Source organism: Symphalangus syndactylus, chromosome 19 (genome assembly GCF_028878055.3).
Source record: "Symphalangus syndactylus isolate Jambi chromosome 19, NHGRI_mSymSyn1-v2.1_pri, whole genome shotgun sequence".
NCBI lineage: Eukaryota > Metazoa > Chordata > Mammalia > Primates > Hylobatidae > Symphalangus > Symphalangus syndactylus.
In genome coordinates, this window is record NC_072434.2 from 65,327,809 (window position 1) to 65,342,616 (window position 14,808).

General features: G+C 39.4%; 1 protein-coding gene and 1 pseudogene across 3 annotated transcripts in view; both read right to left on the reverse strand.

The window, feature by feature from the left end:
* The window catches only part of RAB3GAP2 (RAB3 GTPase activating non-catalytic protein subunit 2), a 124,458-nt gene extending 110,576 nt beyond the window's left edge, over positions 1-13,882 (reverse strand). Inside the window, exon 1 of one of the 3 annotated variants that reach the window (XM_055234863.2) lies at positions 13,603-13,882. In XM_055234863.2, the coding sequence (XP_055090838.1) occupies positions 13,603-13,717 (115 nt within the window). In that variant the 5' untranslated portion in view covers positions 13,718-13,882. The remainder of the gene's footprint in view (positions 1-13,602) is intronic. The other 2 variants (XM_055234864.2, XM_063613938.1) reach the window with 2 other exon arrangements.
* On the reverse strand, positions 6,357-13,603 carry LOC129458711 (aurora kinase A-like; annotated as a pseudogene).
* Positions 13,883-14,808: the final 926 nt, after the last annotated feature.

Consider the following 14,808-nt stretch of genomic DNA (forward strand, 5'->3'; position numbering starts at 1 on the left):
TCTCAATAGATGCAGAAAAGGCCTTTGATAAAATTCAACATCCCTTCATGTTAAAAACTCTCAATAAACTAGGTATTGAAGGAACATACCTCAAAATAATAAGAGCCTTGTATGACAAACCCACAGCCAATATCATACTGAATGGGCAAAAGCTGGAAGCATTTCCCTTGAAAACCAGCACAAGACAAGGATGCCCTCTTCACCACTCTTATTCAACATAGTATTGGAAGTTCTGGCTAGGGCAATCAGGCAAGAGAAAGAAACAAAGAGTTCTCAAACAGGAAGAGAGGGGTCAAATTGTCTCTGTTTGCAGAGGATATGATCCTATATCTAGAAAACCCCATCGTCTCAGCCCAAAGGCTTCTTAAGCTGATAAGCAACTTCAGCAAAGTCTCAGGATACAAAATCAATGTGCAAAAAATCACAAGCATTCCTATACACTACAATAGACAGGCAGAGAGCCAAATTATGAATGAACTCCTATTCATGACTGCTACAAAAAGAATAAAATACCTAGGAACACAGCTAACAAGGGAAGTGAAGGACCTCTTCAAAGAGAACTACAAACCATTGCTCAAAATCAGAAAGGACACAAATAAATGGAAAAATATTCCATGCTCATGGATAGGAAGAATCAATATCAGGAAAATGGTCATACTGCCCAAAGTAATGTATAGATTCAATGCTATTCACATTAAACTACCACTGACATTCTTCACAGAATTAGAAAAAAAAAAACTTTTAAAATTCATATGGAACCAAATAAGAGCCCAAATAGCTGAGACAATTCTAAGCAAAAAGAACATAGCTGGAGGCATCACACTACCTTATTTCAAACTATACTGCAAGCTATAGTAACCAAAACAGCATGGTACTGGTATTATAAGGACAGATACATACACCAATGGAACAGAACAGAGAACTCAGAAATAAGACCCTTACCTACAATCATGTGATCTTCGACAAATTTGACAAAAACAAGTAATGGGGGAAGGACTCCTTATTTAATAAATGGTGCTGGGAGTACTGGCTAGCCATATGCAGAACATCGAAACTGGACCCCTTCCTTACAACATATACAAAATTTAACCCAAGATGGATTAAAGACTTAAAGGTAAAACCCAAAACTATAAAAACCCTAGAAGAAAATCTAGCAATACCATTCAGGACATAGGCATGGGCAAAGATTTCATGATGAAAACACCAAAAGCAATTGCAACAAAAGCAAAAACTGACAAATGGGATCTAATTAAACAAAAGAGCTTCTGCACAGCAAAAGAAACTATCGTCAGAGCGAACTGATAATCTACAGGTGAAAATTTTTGCAATCTATCCATCTGACAAAGTCTAATATCCAGAGTCTACAAGGAACTTAAATTTACAAGAAAAAACAAGCAACCACATTATAAACCGGGCAAAGGATATGAATGGACACTTCTCAAAAGAAGACATACATGCAGCCAAAAAACATATTGAAAAAAAGATCAATATCACTAATCATTACAGAAATGCAAATCAAAACCACAATGAGATACCATCTTATGCCAGTTAGAATGACTATTGTTAAAAGGTCAAAAAACAACAGATTCTGACAAGGTTGCAGAGAAAAAGGAATGCTTTTACACTGTTGGTGGGAGTGTAAATTAGTTCAACCATTGTGGAAGACAGTGTGGTGATTCCTCAAAGACGTAGAGGCAGAAATACCTTTTGGCCCAGCAATCCCATTACTGGGTATATACCCAAAGGAATATAAATAATTCTTTTATAAAGATACATGCCCACATATGTTCACTGCAGCACTATTCACAATACAATAGTAAAGACACAAAATCAATCAATAGTAAAGACACAAAATGCCCATCAATGATAGACTGGATAAGGAAAAATGTGGTATATATACACCATGGAATACTATGCAGCCATAAAAAGAAACAAGATTATGTCCTTTGCAGGGACATGGATGGAACTGGAGGCCATTATCCTCAGCAAACTAATGCAGGAACAGAAAAACAGACACCACATGTTCTGACTTAAAGTGGGAGCTGAATGATGAGAACACATGGACACATGGGGGAGAACAAAACACACTGGGGCCTGTTGGGGTGGTGGGGGGGAGGGAGAACATCAGGAAGAATAGCTAATGGATGCTGGGCTTAATATCTGGGTGATAGGGTGATCTGTGCAGCAAACACCATGGCACACATTTACATATATAACAAACCTGCACATCCTGCACATGCATCCCTGAACTTAAAAGTTGAAGAATAAGAAGAAAAAAGTCTTACTAAGGCAATACTTCCAATAGAACTTTCTGTAATAATGGAAGTATTCTGTATCTGTGCTGCTCAATATGGTAGCCACTAGCAACATATGGCTTGAGCACTTCAGATGTAGCCACTGTGACTGAGGAACTGAATTTTTAAAAATTTAATTACTATTGATTTAAACTTAAATGTAAATAGCCATATGTGGCTAGTGGCTACCATGTTAGACAGCACAGTACTGAGGTTTTAACGTCTGAAAGGTAGAGTATGAGTAGCCAGGTGGTGGCTTTTATGTCTGATTTTACATACCTTAAAAAAAGGAGGGGCAATGTGATAAGTAATGTCTACTCTCTTGACCTGATGAGATTCTCTCTTCTGGGGAACTTGTATGTGAGACTTAGACTCACATTGTACAAAGAAAAGTAATCTATGTTCAAGGGACCATTTCTGGCCTCTTTTTTAAAGGCAAGATATGGTCACAGCAGATACCTAAGAGTTTCAAGAATTCTCTCTATGAGGAAGGTTCAACAACTTACTCTTCATTCAAGGTCTCAATAGTCCCAAATTGTATTAAGCATAGTACTCATTCAAAAATACTTGTCATACTTCCAGGATTGTCACTGTGTATACTATAAAATAACCTCTTAGGAAAACCATGCTAAGGAAAAGATAATCTCCTCTTTTGCAATACTGCAATAGCCTCCTAACTGGTCACTCCACTTCCACTTTACCCATCACTCCCATCCATTCTTCTCTTTGCTGACAAAGAAATGTCTCTAAAATATTTGTCTGGCTATCCTATTTCTCAGCTCAAATTCTAATAGTCTCAGACTCCATTGCCATTGCTATTACCTTAGTTCTGCCTTTATGGGCTCTAACTTGGGCTTCTACAACTATCCATCTAATGGTCACCTGCCTCTAGCTTTGAACTGCCCAATCTATTCTCTTTACAGCTACCAAATATATCTGTTTAAAACTCAAATCTTAAAATACTTTTGCTATACTTTTACTTAAAACCATCAATGGCCACCCTCTGCCCATAGCAGAGATTCTTAGTATGCTGTAAATGGGTTACAGGTGAGCCAAGATATTGATCCTTGTAGCAGTAAAAGCAGTCAGGTAGGGCCTGGAACTATTGGAACTTATGTCACTTTCCATCATAAGCAGCTTTGTCGCGTTTTTAAATAATCTATTTATTATTAATCTAATTGATTGACATTTTGTATTTTGGTTAAAAAAAAAAACACATAGGCCAGGTGCAGTGGCTCACGCCTGTAATCCCAGCACTTTGGGAGGCCAAGGCGGGCAGATCACGAGGTCAGGAGATTGAGACCATCCTGGCTAACACAGTGAAACCCCATCTCTACTAAAAATACAAAAAAAAAAAAAAAAATTAGCCAGCCGTGGTGGCAGGCACCTGTAGTCCCAGCTACTCGAGAGGCTGAGGGAGGAGAATGGCATGAGCTCAGGAGGTGGAGCTTGCAGTAAGCCGAGATCGCGCCACTGCACTCCAGCCTGGGTGACAGAGCAAGACTCTGTCTCAAGAAAAAACAAACAAAAAAAAACACATAAAATTTATCATCTTCACTATTTCTAAGTGGACAGTTCAGTAGTGTTAAGTGTACTCACATTGTTGTAAAAAAAAAAAAGATCTCCAGAACTTCATCTTGCAAATCTGAAACTCTGTATCATTAAACAATTCCAGTTCTTCCTTTCCTCAGCCTCTGGTAAGCACCATTCTATTTTTTGTTTCTATAAATGACTACTTTAGCTTCCTCATGTAAGGGGAATCATACAGTAGTTGTCTTTTTGTGACTGGCATATTTCACTTAGCAAAATTTAACAAGGTTCATTCATGTTATAGCATGTGACATTTCCTTGATTTTAATGGCTAAACAGTATTCCATTTTGTGTATAATACCACATTTTGTTTATCCATTCATCCATCGATGGGCATTTGGGTTGTTTCCACCTCTTGGCCACTGCGAACTATCTATGAACATGGGTGTGCAAACATCTCTTCAAGACCCTGCTTTCAATTATTTTGTATATACACCCTGAAGTGAGATTGCTGGATCATATAATTGTTTTAAAATTTTTTTAGGAACTGTTATTTTTTCCATAGTGGCTGTACCATCTTATCATCCCACCAACAGTGCACAAAAGTTTATAATTCTCCACATCCTCACCATATCTTGTTACTTTCTGTTTTTTTGATAGTAGCCATTTCTAATAGGTGTAACATTTCATTATGTTTTGGTTTGCATCACTCTGATGATTAGTTATATTGAGCATCTTTTCATATTCTTTTTGGTCATCTGTGTATCATCCTTGAAGAAATGTCTACTTAAGTCCTTTGCTCATTTTAAATAGGGTTGATTTTTTGTTGTTGTTATTGAGTTGCAGGAATTCTTTATATATTCTGGATATTAATCCCATATCAGATACATGATTTGCAAATATTTTCTCCCATTTTGAAAACTGCCTTTTCACCCTGTTGATTGTGTCCTTTGATGCACAAAGTTTTTAAGCTTAGTGTAGCCCCATTTGTCCACTTTTGCTTTTGCTGCCTGTGCTTTTGGTGTCATATCCAAAAGCATGCAAGTCCAATGTCATGAAGCTTTTCTCCTATGTTTTCTTCTAGAAGTTGTACAGTGTTAGGTGCTGCATTTAGGTCTTTAATCTATTTAATTTTTGTATATGGTATAAGATAAGGATTCAATTTCATTCTTTTGCATATGGATAGCCATTTCCTCTAACATCATATGTTGAAGAAGCTGTCTTTTCCCCCAAAGAATGCTCTTGGCACACTTGCTGAAGATCATCTTGACCATATACGTGAGGGTTTACTTATCAGCTATCTATTCCATTCCACTGGTTTGTTTGTCTTTATGCCAGTATCATACACTTTGGGTTATTATAGCTTTGCAATATGCTTTGAAATCAGAAAGTGTGAATCTTCTAACTTTTTTCTTCTTTTCCAAAATTGTTTTAGCTGTTTGGGGTCCATATCTCATTTTTCTTATGTACACTATTATGCCAACAAAAAAAAGAAAAAAAAAGACTGGGAATCACTGAGTCTTACAGGAGAATGGCCTTCAAATTTTTGGTTCATATATGCCCCAAAAGAATTTTTTAGTATGTATCCCTTGCAAAAAATATGCAATTTCTGTTATACTATAAACATGTACATTTAAACATAAAACTATTATTACTTTTTAAAACTTAGTGGATTCTAAACACTATAGGGAAATGATACCTACCGACATCCATTAAAAAAAATGCTGATCTTCTCAACAGTTTTTACAAGTCCTTTATTCTCCTTGAATACTTATTTCTATTCTACTTCCTCTACAGAATGCTATTCTAATAAACATAGATTTTTATTATTATCAGTACAAAACTTTCTCTGCAAAAAAGGATATGAATTAAGAAAACATTTTCCTGTGATAAGACTCTTAAGTATTAACATTTTTCTTCTTGCTTGAGTTATTACAATTATTATACATAAATAAGTGAGGAAAACAACATAAATATGTCATAAATCTTGATAATTAAACAAAAAGTAAAATTTGGAAAACTAATAATAAAATGAATGGAGGAATTTACAGCACTTTGATTAAAGGGGAGGTTTTTTTTACACCTTGAAGCAACTTACTATAATAAGACTACAAACGTGTCAGAGGTAAAGTGGGAGAAGGCAGGGTGAGAAAGCAGTCACTTTCACAGGTACATGTGGAAAATGATTTACTTAAAATCATCTGTTCCCAAGCAACCTTTTATAAATTTCCATGATCCCAAGGTACTCTTACTTCAATCTAAAGATGCTGCTACTGAAAAAAATCTAAACTCCTTCACCAACCTCTTCAATTTCACCTCTTACCACATCCTACCCTCCCACCACAATTTACTGTTTGCAGCTTTCTGAATTCCATACTGTTTCACATCTGTTGTCTATTTTCTCTCCATCTGATGGACATCTTTAAACTATTAATGTGAAAATATCACCTCCTATATGAAGACTTTCTGGGTTTCCTGTACAGACTAGATCAACACTCCTTCATTCTCCCCCATCATGTGCCATATCATAGCATAACACCTCTAACAATCGTTTCACATATGTGTCTTCTTTTATTAGCTGAAAATTGCTTGAGGGACTCATTTTATTTATCTTTAAACTCATTTTGTGCTTAGAACATAGTAGATGCTCAATAAATACTACCAGAATGAAGAAATTGAAAAACACTCAAATCTTAATTTCCTCACTGGTAAAATTTTATCTGTATGATCCTCTTCCAATTTTAAACAAACCCAATAACTCTATATATTTTCTGAAATCTCTATAAATGTTCTATTTTCAGATTATTTTCTCTCCTAGTATGATCTCAAACTAGAGAAAAAATTTTTACTACATATAAAAAATAGAGTATTTTATATCATTTTTGATAGCCCATTATGCAAAGTGATTCTATGATTTTAGATTATCCTAAATAAAGCACATTTTTCTCAGAGATTGCTTAAAAACATGAATTGATTATTTCAACATAATTCCCTACATGCTTTATATTCTGGCTGGTAAAAGAGGCAAGAAGGAAAACTGTTCTACATTTTTAGTATGTCAACAAGAAATTATTTTACTATTAGGTAAATCAAGAAATACACAATATTATAATACCCAAATTATCTCCAACTATTCTGGTTCTCCCTCTTTATTCATGTATTTATTTATTTATACTTTTGCCCAACTCAGCTGTAAATTTCAGAAAGTTCCGGTCTAGTCATTGGAAATTATGTCACTGTAGGTTAAATGGGGACCCATAAAGTGGGGACCTAAACTCCACCCATCCCTGCAACTTCAAAGTAATAAATCAGGCAGAGTGGCTCATGCCTGTAATTCCAGCACTTTGGGAGTCCAGGTGGGAGGATCACTTAAGCTCAGGAGTTCAAGACCAGCTTGGGCAACACAGCAAGACCCTATCTCAACAAAAACCAAAAAAATTATCTGGGCATGGTGCTGCATACTTGTAGTCCTAGCAACACAGGAGACTGAATCCAGGAGTTTAAGGCTGCAGTGAGCTATGATCATGCCACTGCACTCTGGCCTGGGCGACAGAGTGAGGCCCTGTCTCTAAAAAACAAAAATAAAACAAACAAAAAAGCCACAAAGCAGTAAGACCAGACTTCATGTCTTAAGTAGATAGTATTTACTTTATAAAAACAATTATTAACAGTTGTCATTAACGTAAACATTGGGAACGGGTAGCGTTCAGCATCTTTTAAAGCTAAAGAGGACAGTTTTCTTTTGTAATTAAATATACAAAGTAATATAAAGTCATACCTTGATAATTCAAATATAGAAGAGAGTGGTATCATATCTCCAGCAGCTGTCCATAGTAAAATAAAAAAGTACTTTTTTTTTCTGTACAAATATCTTTATTTTCATACTTGAAAAGAATCACATACTCAGTCCAACAGCTTTACCAGGCTTGGCCAACCCAGTAAGTTACACTCACTCAGGTACTTGGAAGGTTATTGGACAGCTCCTTAACCGATCGAGTCAGGACAAAGTGGTCACTTTCCCCATAGCCAGACTCTGGATTTGCCTCCTGGGAGGACACCATGCCTGGCACAGGCTGATGGGGTGGCTGCAGTCGAACCTTGCCTCCAGATTATGAACCAGTATAAGTAGCACAATTCTCATGGCTACTTTCACTTCAGAGTGTCATGTTTATTGACGTGGAGCTTTCTGAGTAGGGAGGTTAAGGCACACCTGCTCAGTAAAACAAATATTTCTTGTGGTGTTCTAGATTGAGGGCAGCAGTCAATGGTAAAATAAATTTCGGTAGCATGTTCCTGACAGGTTATACGGCAGCCCTGGCTCAAGGATTTCTCCCCCTGCACGATTCCTAAGAATGCTTGCTAGTTGATTCTTTGTTTTGGCAATTTGATGGTTTTGATGAATTTGCTGTGATCCAGAGGTATTCAAGTACTTCTCTGAGCATTGGCCTCTGGCTGGGATCATGCTTCAACAGTCTTGAAATGAGGTCCCTGGCTCCCTCTGTTACAAAGTCAGGGAATGTGAATTCTCAACCCGCGATATTCTTTTGTAGGTCTCTTGGTATGTATTTGCTTCAAAAGGAGGCTTCCCAACTAAAAATTCACAGCAAAGAACTCCAAGGCTCCAGAGACCCACCTTCTCATCATGCATCCGACCTTCAATCATTTCGGGGGGCAGGTAGTCCAGGGTGCCACAGAGAGTGGTCCTCCTGGAAGATGGAGCATGTACTGACCACCCAAAATTTGCAATTTCAAGCTCTCCAGCTGATCCAAGAAGTTCTCTGGCTTAATGTCTCTACGAATAACTGTCTTTGAATGACAGTAAGACAGGACACTTGCCAATTATGTGATATAAGTAGCAGTTCTCTGCTCATCAAACTTTGAAAGTTTCTGAAGTTCTCTACTGACTGTTTCAAGTGGTGTATATTCCAGAATTAGGTAGACTCTGGTGGCATCATGGAAATAACCAAACAGTCTGATTATATTAGGATGTTGAAGGTGGGACTGTATTTCTACTTCTCTTCTGAGTTGATGCTCCACTCCTGCTTTCTCCAGCTGAGCTTTAAATAACACTTTAAGAGCCAGAATAAACTTGCTTTGTTTTTCTCTTGCCAAATAAACATTACCAAACTTTCCTTTACCCAGAGGGCGACCAATTTCAAGGTCTTCCAAAGCCCACTGCCTCTTTTCTGATCTTCATTTTTCTGTTTTGATGCCAGTTCCTCCTCAGGATTATTTTCAGGTGCCGACAGTGGGGACTGCTTGCTCTTTTGGGTGTTATTCAGTGGCCTGGAGACAGGATGAGGTACACTGGTTGCCTGCAATTGCTTCTGCTTCTGATTCTGAACTGGCTTGTGACTGGAGACAAGCTTTTGTACTTGCAAAGGAACACGCTGGGAAGAATTTGAAGGACACAAGACCCACTGAGCCTGGCCACTATTTGCAGGTAATGGATTCTGACAAGGAAATTGCTGAGTCATGAGAACACGTTTTGGACCTCCAACCGGAGCTGTAGCCTTAACAGGCCCTGAAATGAAGTTTTCTTTAGATTGGTCCATGATGCCTGTGACCCAAGGACCTGAGTCTTCCAAGAGCTCAGCCCAATAAAAGTACTTTTAAACCAACTGATACACCTCTATAATTCACAAGTAATTGAGGTGTTTTATGTTTTTACATATCCTCTAGAGATGAGCTGGGTTAAGAAATTAAAACTATATCAGCTAAAAAAATTTAAGATGATCTCATGATTTCTGCTTCTCAATAAACATTTATAACATTAATAAATAAAGTGAAGAAAAGCAAAGGCAAATACCATCAGCAGTTTAAGTCAGGTCCTATTTACCTGCTCTGCTAATTTCATTTTTTCTCTGTAAAATTTCACTGTACAGAAGTTTACATTCAAAACTCTTTATATTATGGCTTGGCCTAGTCTAGCTTAAAAGTGCTCAGAACACTTAAATTAGCCTATAGCTGGGCAAAATCTTCTAACACAAAGTCTATTTTATAATGAAGGGTTGAAAATATCTCATGTAATTTCTTGAATACAGTACTTCTTGAATACTGTAGAGTACAGTCTCTCATATTTGCTGCTGCTACCCACCATCACAGAAGAGTATCTTACCCATTGTATCACTAGCTCTGGAAAAGATCAAAGTGCAAAATTTGAAGTATGGTTTCTACAAAGTACACATTGCTTTCACATTACCGTAAAGCTAAAAAATTGGAAGCCAAACCATCATAAGTCTGAGATCATCTGTATAAGTTTTACAAAGGGGCTCACTGGTGAAGAGGTCCATTCTGTTCATTTTCTACATGAATTGATCATAGCCGCAATAATATCAACATACATAAACTCAAGAATTTGATTTAGAAGAGAAATACATTAAACCATATTTATAAATCTATAGTTATAGTGCAAATTAATCTAGATGTTTGGGGTGTATTTATATCCCCAACTGCCTGTGTAACTCGGACAAGTATTCAATCTGTATGTACCTGAGTTTTAGCACCTATAACTGTGCCATAATATACTATAGCCATTAGCCACTTTGGCTACTTAAATTTAAATTAATTAAAATTAACTTGAATTTTAAAAATTCAGTTCCTCAGTTGCGCTGGCCACATTTCAAAGGCTCAATAACCACATGTGCCTAGAGGTTACCATACTGGACAGTATAGATATAATGATGAAAATAAACAGAATGATATGATTGAGAATAACAAGTGGGAACAAGGGGGTTGTACTGACTACTTTAGATCTAGATCAGGTGGTCAGAAAAGGCTGCCCTGAGTTGACATTTGAGCTGAGACTTGAATAACAAGATGCAACTAGTATGCAAAGATCTGCAAAAAGCATCCAAGGCATAGACAACAGTGAGGGCAAAAACCTCAGCCACAAATGTGGTTGGCTGATTTAACAACAAAAAAGAGTGTCTGAAGCATAAGAAATAAGGGGAGAGGTGTATAAGGTCCAAGAAATGGCAGGAAGCAGAGTCTCAAGGGCCTTATACACCATTTAAGAACTTTGGATTTTATGTTAAGTGCAATCAAAAACCATAGAGGGTTATTAAAAAGGCAATGTTAGGCTGGGTGCGGTGGCTCATGACTGTAATCCCAGCACTTTGGGAGGCTGAGGCAGGTGGATCACAAGGTCAGGAGTTCAAGACCAGCCTGGCCAACATAGTGAAACCCCATCTCTACTAAAAATACAAACATTAGCCGGGCATGGTGGCACATGCTTGTAGTCCCAGCTACTCCGGAGGCTGAGGCGGAAGAATTGCTTGAACCCAGGAGGTGGAGGTTCCAATGAGCCGAGATCATGCCACTGCACTCCAGCTCGGGCAACAGAGTGAGACTTCATCTGGAAACCAAGAGCAAAAGCAGGAAGATCTGCTAGAAGAAGACACATATCATATCATAGCCCAGGTTGAGAAAAGATGGTGGCCTGGACCAGGAGAGTGGTAGAGGGATAAAGAAAATCTGTTCCTTTTTTCTACATTCCCTATCTACAATCCTGCATCTGCTATCCTTCACAGCCAAGCGCCTTGAAATAGTATACTTCACTTTTTAACCCCTTATCCTATAAATATGCTTTCTGCCTCCACTATCCTACTGAAACTGTCCTAAGGTCCAAGTTACCTCCACCTTCCCAAAACCAATGTGCATTTTTCTATCCTTTTCTTACCCGACCCCTGCTGCATTTGCAAAACTGCTGACCATTCCTCACCTTCATCAAGTTCTTGCCTTCCTCAGCTCCGAGGGCCTTACTCTCACCTGATTTTCCTCTTTCTTTTACTCCTTCTCAGTCTTCTTCCCAGTAACCTCTATTTGACTTTTAAACACTAGTGCTCCTCTAAGCTTACAGCTTTAGTACTCAGTGCATTTCACAACATACATAATCCTTGAGACTGAACTGACACGTTTTACTGTTAGCTCCCCAATTAACATCTCTGGCCCAGTACTCCCTATTGTTTAGACTATCTATATCTGGTGTTCAACCAGATGTCCTTACTTGGGACATACCGTAAACATTTAAAATGCAAAAGGTTGAAAATCTGTATCCTTCATTCTCTTATTATATATACTTGCCCAAACCACAAGCCAAAGACTTCCTAAACTCCCCCTCACTTGCTAGTAACAACGCCCATCACCAGACCTTCACAAGGTCCTGCAGATTCTAACTCCTTTAAGTCTTTCTAATCTAGTCCTTCATCTTCATCCTGCTAAGATTCTTAATTCAAGCTCACATAATTTCTTGCTTGGATTACTGGAAGAGCTTCCCAATCCATTTCCCTTCTTCCAATCTCTCCTCCACTTTCCTACCAGAGCACATTACAGGTCTTCAACAAGTGTTGTTGATTACATTAAGTACAAATCTGACAATGTCATTTCTCTACTTAAACTTTCAGAGAAACGCCACAACTTTCACAAGGCTTCTCATGGTCTAGCTCCTTATTACTATTACTGCCTCATTGCCCCAACTCTTCCTCTCCCATCCTCCTCTCCAGCCATTCAGCTTTTCTTAGTTCTCTAAATACCATGCCATTTTAGGCCTCCCTTCCTCTGCACATGCTATTACTGCTCCTTTACTCCTCTAACTAGTACTTCAAAGGCAGGCTTAAGTATCACCACTTCAAGAAAATGCCGCATATGTATCTCAATCACACTGAATGGAAGTTAATGATTGGTCTGTAAACCATAAGTTCCCACAGCAGGGTCCACCAACCTTATTTGGTTTGTGGCACCAATGACTGGCACAAAGTATGCAATCATTCACAGACGGGTTCGATTTGATATCTTCTAAATTTTCTAAAAAAGGGAGAGGAGCTTAGTGGGCTTTGTATCACCATTCCGGTATAGCACAAAGTGAGAGCGCTGTACTACAAAGCCAAAAGTGCTTCATGTTGGAAATGCAAAAATAAAATAAAATAAAACACAAGGCACACCCTTTCAAAAGATGAAATGTATGAAATTCTGAAAGCCTATGTAGTATCTAATAAACCAGGCTTGGAACTTTATACTACTTGGGGAAAGGCTTATTAAACACTTTGATGATAAAAATAGGTGGAAGGCTTCTCATCCCAATAAAGCAAATTAACCTTTCTTGGCTATGTCACTGTAATTTTAGTTCCTAATGTAGATTCTTGTTCACTTCCTGACAGGTTATTTTCCTTCTTTGAGAGAGTCTTACCACCTCAAGAGTCACTCATTTGTCAGCCATTTGTTCTCAAAATCTGAATGAGGGAAACGCAGATGAAAGAAGGAAGAGTGTGGGGGGATGGATGATCAACACTTTCGGAATGGGAGGTGGCAGAAGGCCACAGTCTCCGGGATGGAAGAGAGTGGGCGCTGGGGCAATACCAGAGTGGAGCGCTGACATGTGGCAAGGAACGGGGAGGATGCGATCACGAAGCAGGCAACATGAAACATGGAACGACCCCAGGCTGAAGATGGGAGACGGAGAAGATACTTAGAAAGAAAGCTAGGAATGTGTGGGGGTGGGGGGAGGGAGGGAGGAAGCGGTGATAGGCAGAGGCGAGAGGAAACAAGACGCAATTTTTGGCCAGGGGTCAGAGGGGCTAAGGAGAAAAGCTGGGTCGAGAGGACGACAACACAAATGGGGCTTCAGGACGAGGTGGGCAGGGGGTCATCCCGGAGCGGAGGGGAGGCACGGGGAGAAGTGGGGGTCCAGAGGGCAGAGGCAGGAGGCGCAGAGCGAGTAGGAGACCCGAACCCGCCGAGCAGAGGCCGCGGGTGACGGGGGAAGGAACGGCGGACTTACTGGGGTCCCTCCGCAAGGCGCCGCTGAGGATCTCCTCCCGCAGGTGAGGAAAGAGGAAGTCCCGGGCGGCCTGGAGGTCCTGGAAGTAGCAGAACTGGACAATGGAGCAGGCCATGGCTCCGGGGAACCCCACTACGGCACTCACCTTACCTCACCACGCCCTGCCCCCCTCCACCCCACTGCGGCCGCCACTGAGCCCCAATAGCTCTAGCCAAGCAGAAGGCGGAGAAACCAAACCGGAAGCTGTCACTGACACGGGTCCGCGGTCTCGGAGTACTGCGCAGGCGCAGGCTGGCCCAGGCGCCTAGGGCTGGGAGGCCCGGGTAACGTGACTACGGCGCCGGCGCTGCAGGTGGAGCCAAAGTCGACGTGGAGGCTTGGGGCAGATTTTTCAGTCCCAGTTCTGTGTCTACGCCGAGGCATGAGCCCGTTCATTCATTCTGGCTTTTAGCCAGAGGTGTTCTAATTGGACTTGTCCGCGCAAGCCTTTGACTTATTCAATCTTATTGATGCCCTACTATTGGCACAATCCTGATGTTTCACAGAAAATAATTCGTTTTAAACTAGTGGCAGGCCAGTGGGGGACCGTATCCTGCAGGAGTCGGATTTTGAAAAGATTAATTGCTCTTCCGGAGATTAGCCCCGTCAAGCCTGGCTTTAAATGCTCCTGCTATGAATTCCCATAGTACTATGCAAGCCCAATGTAGTACCTGTTATAGTGTATTATACACTTATGTTTTCATTATTCATTTGGTTTTTCATTCATGCATTCATCCATCCATTCAACAAATATTTGTTAGTCTTTTAAATGCCAGCCACGCAGGGTGCTGAGCATTAGAGAACAAAAGAGAAGAAATACGTTTTCCCAGAAAGCTAGAATTCCAGTGACTGATACAGGCAGTAAGCAATTAATTACAGCAGTTCCCTTTAATCCAAGGGGATATGTTTTAAGACCCCCAGTGGATGACTCAAACCATGGATAGTGCTGAAACCTATGTATTTGTATTATGTTTTTACCTATTCATACATATGATAAACTTTAATTTATAAATTAGGCACAGTGAAAGATTAACAATAACTAATAATTAAATTGAATAATTATGTGGAAAATGAACCCATGGATAAAGGGGGGACTACTGTACTTAACTATCTGAAATTGTGATCATGCTAGTAAGTGCTTCATAAATATTTGCTGAAGAAATAAAT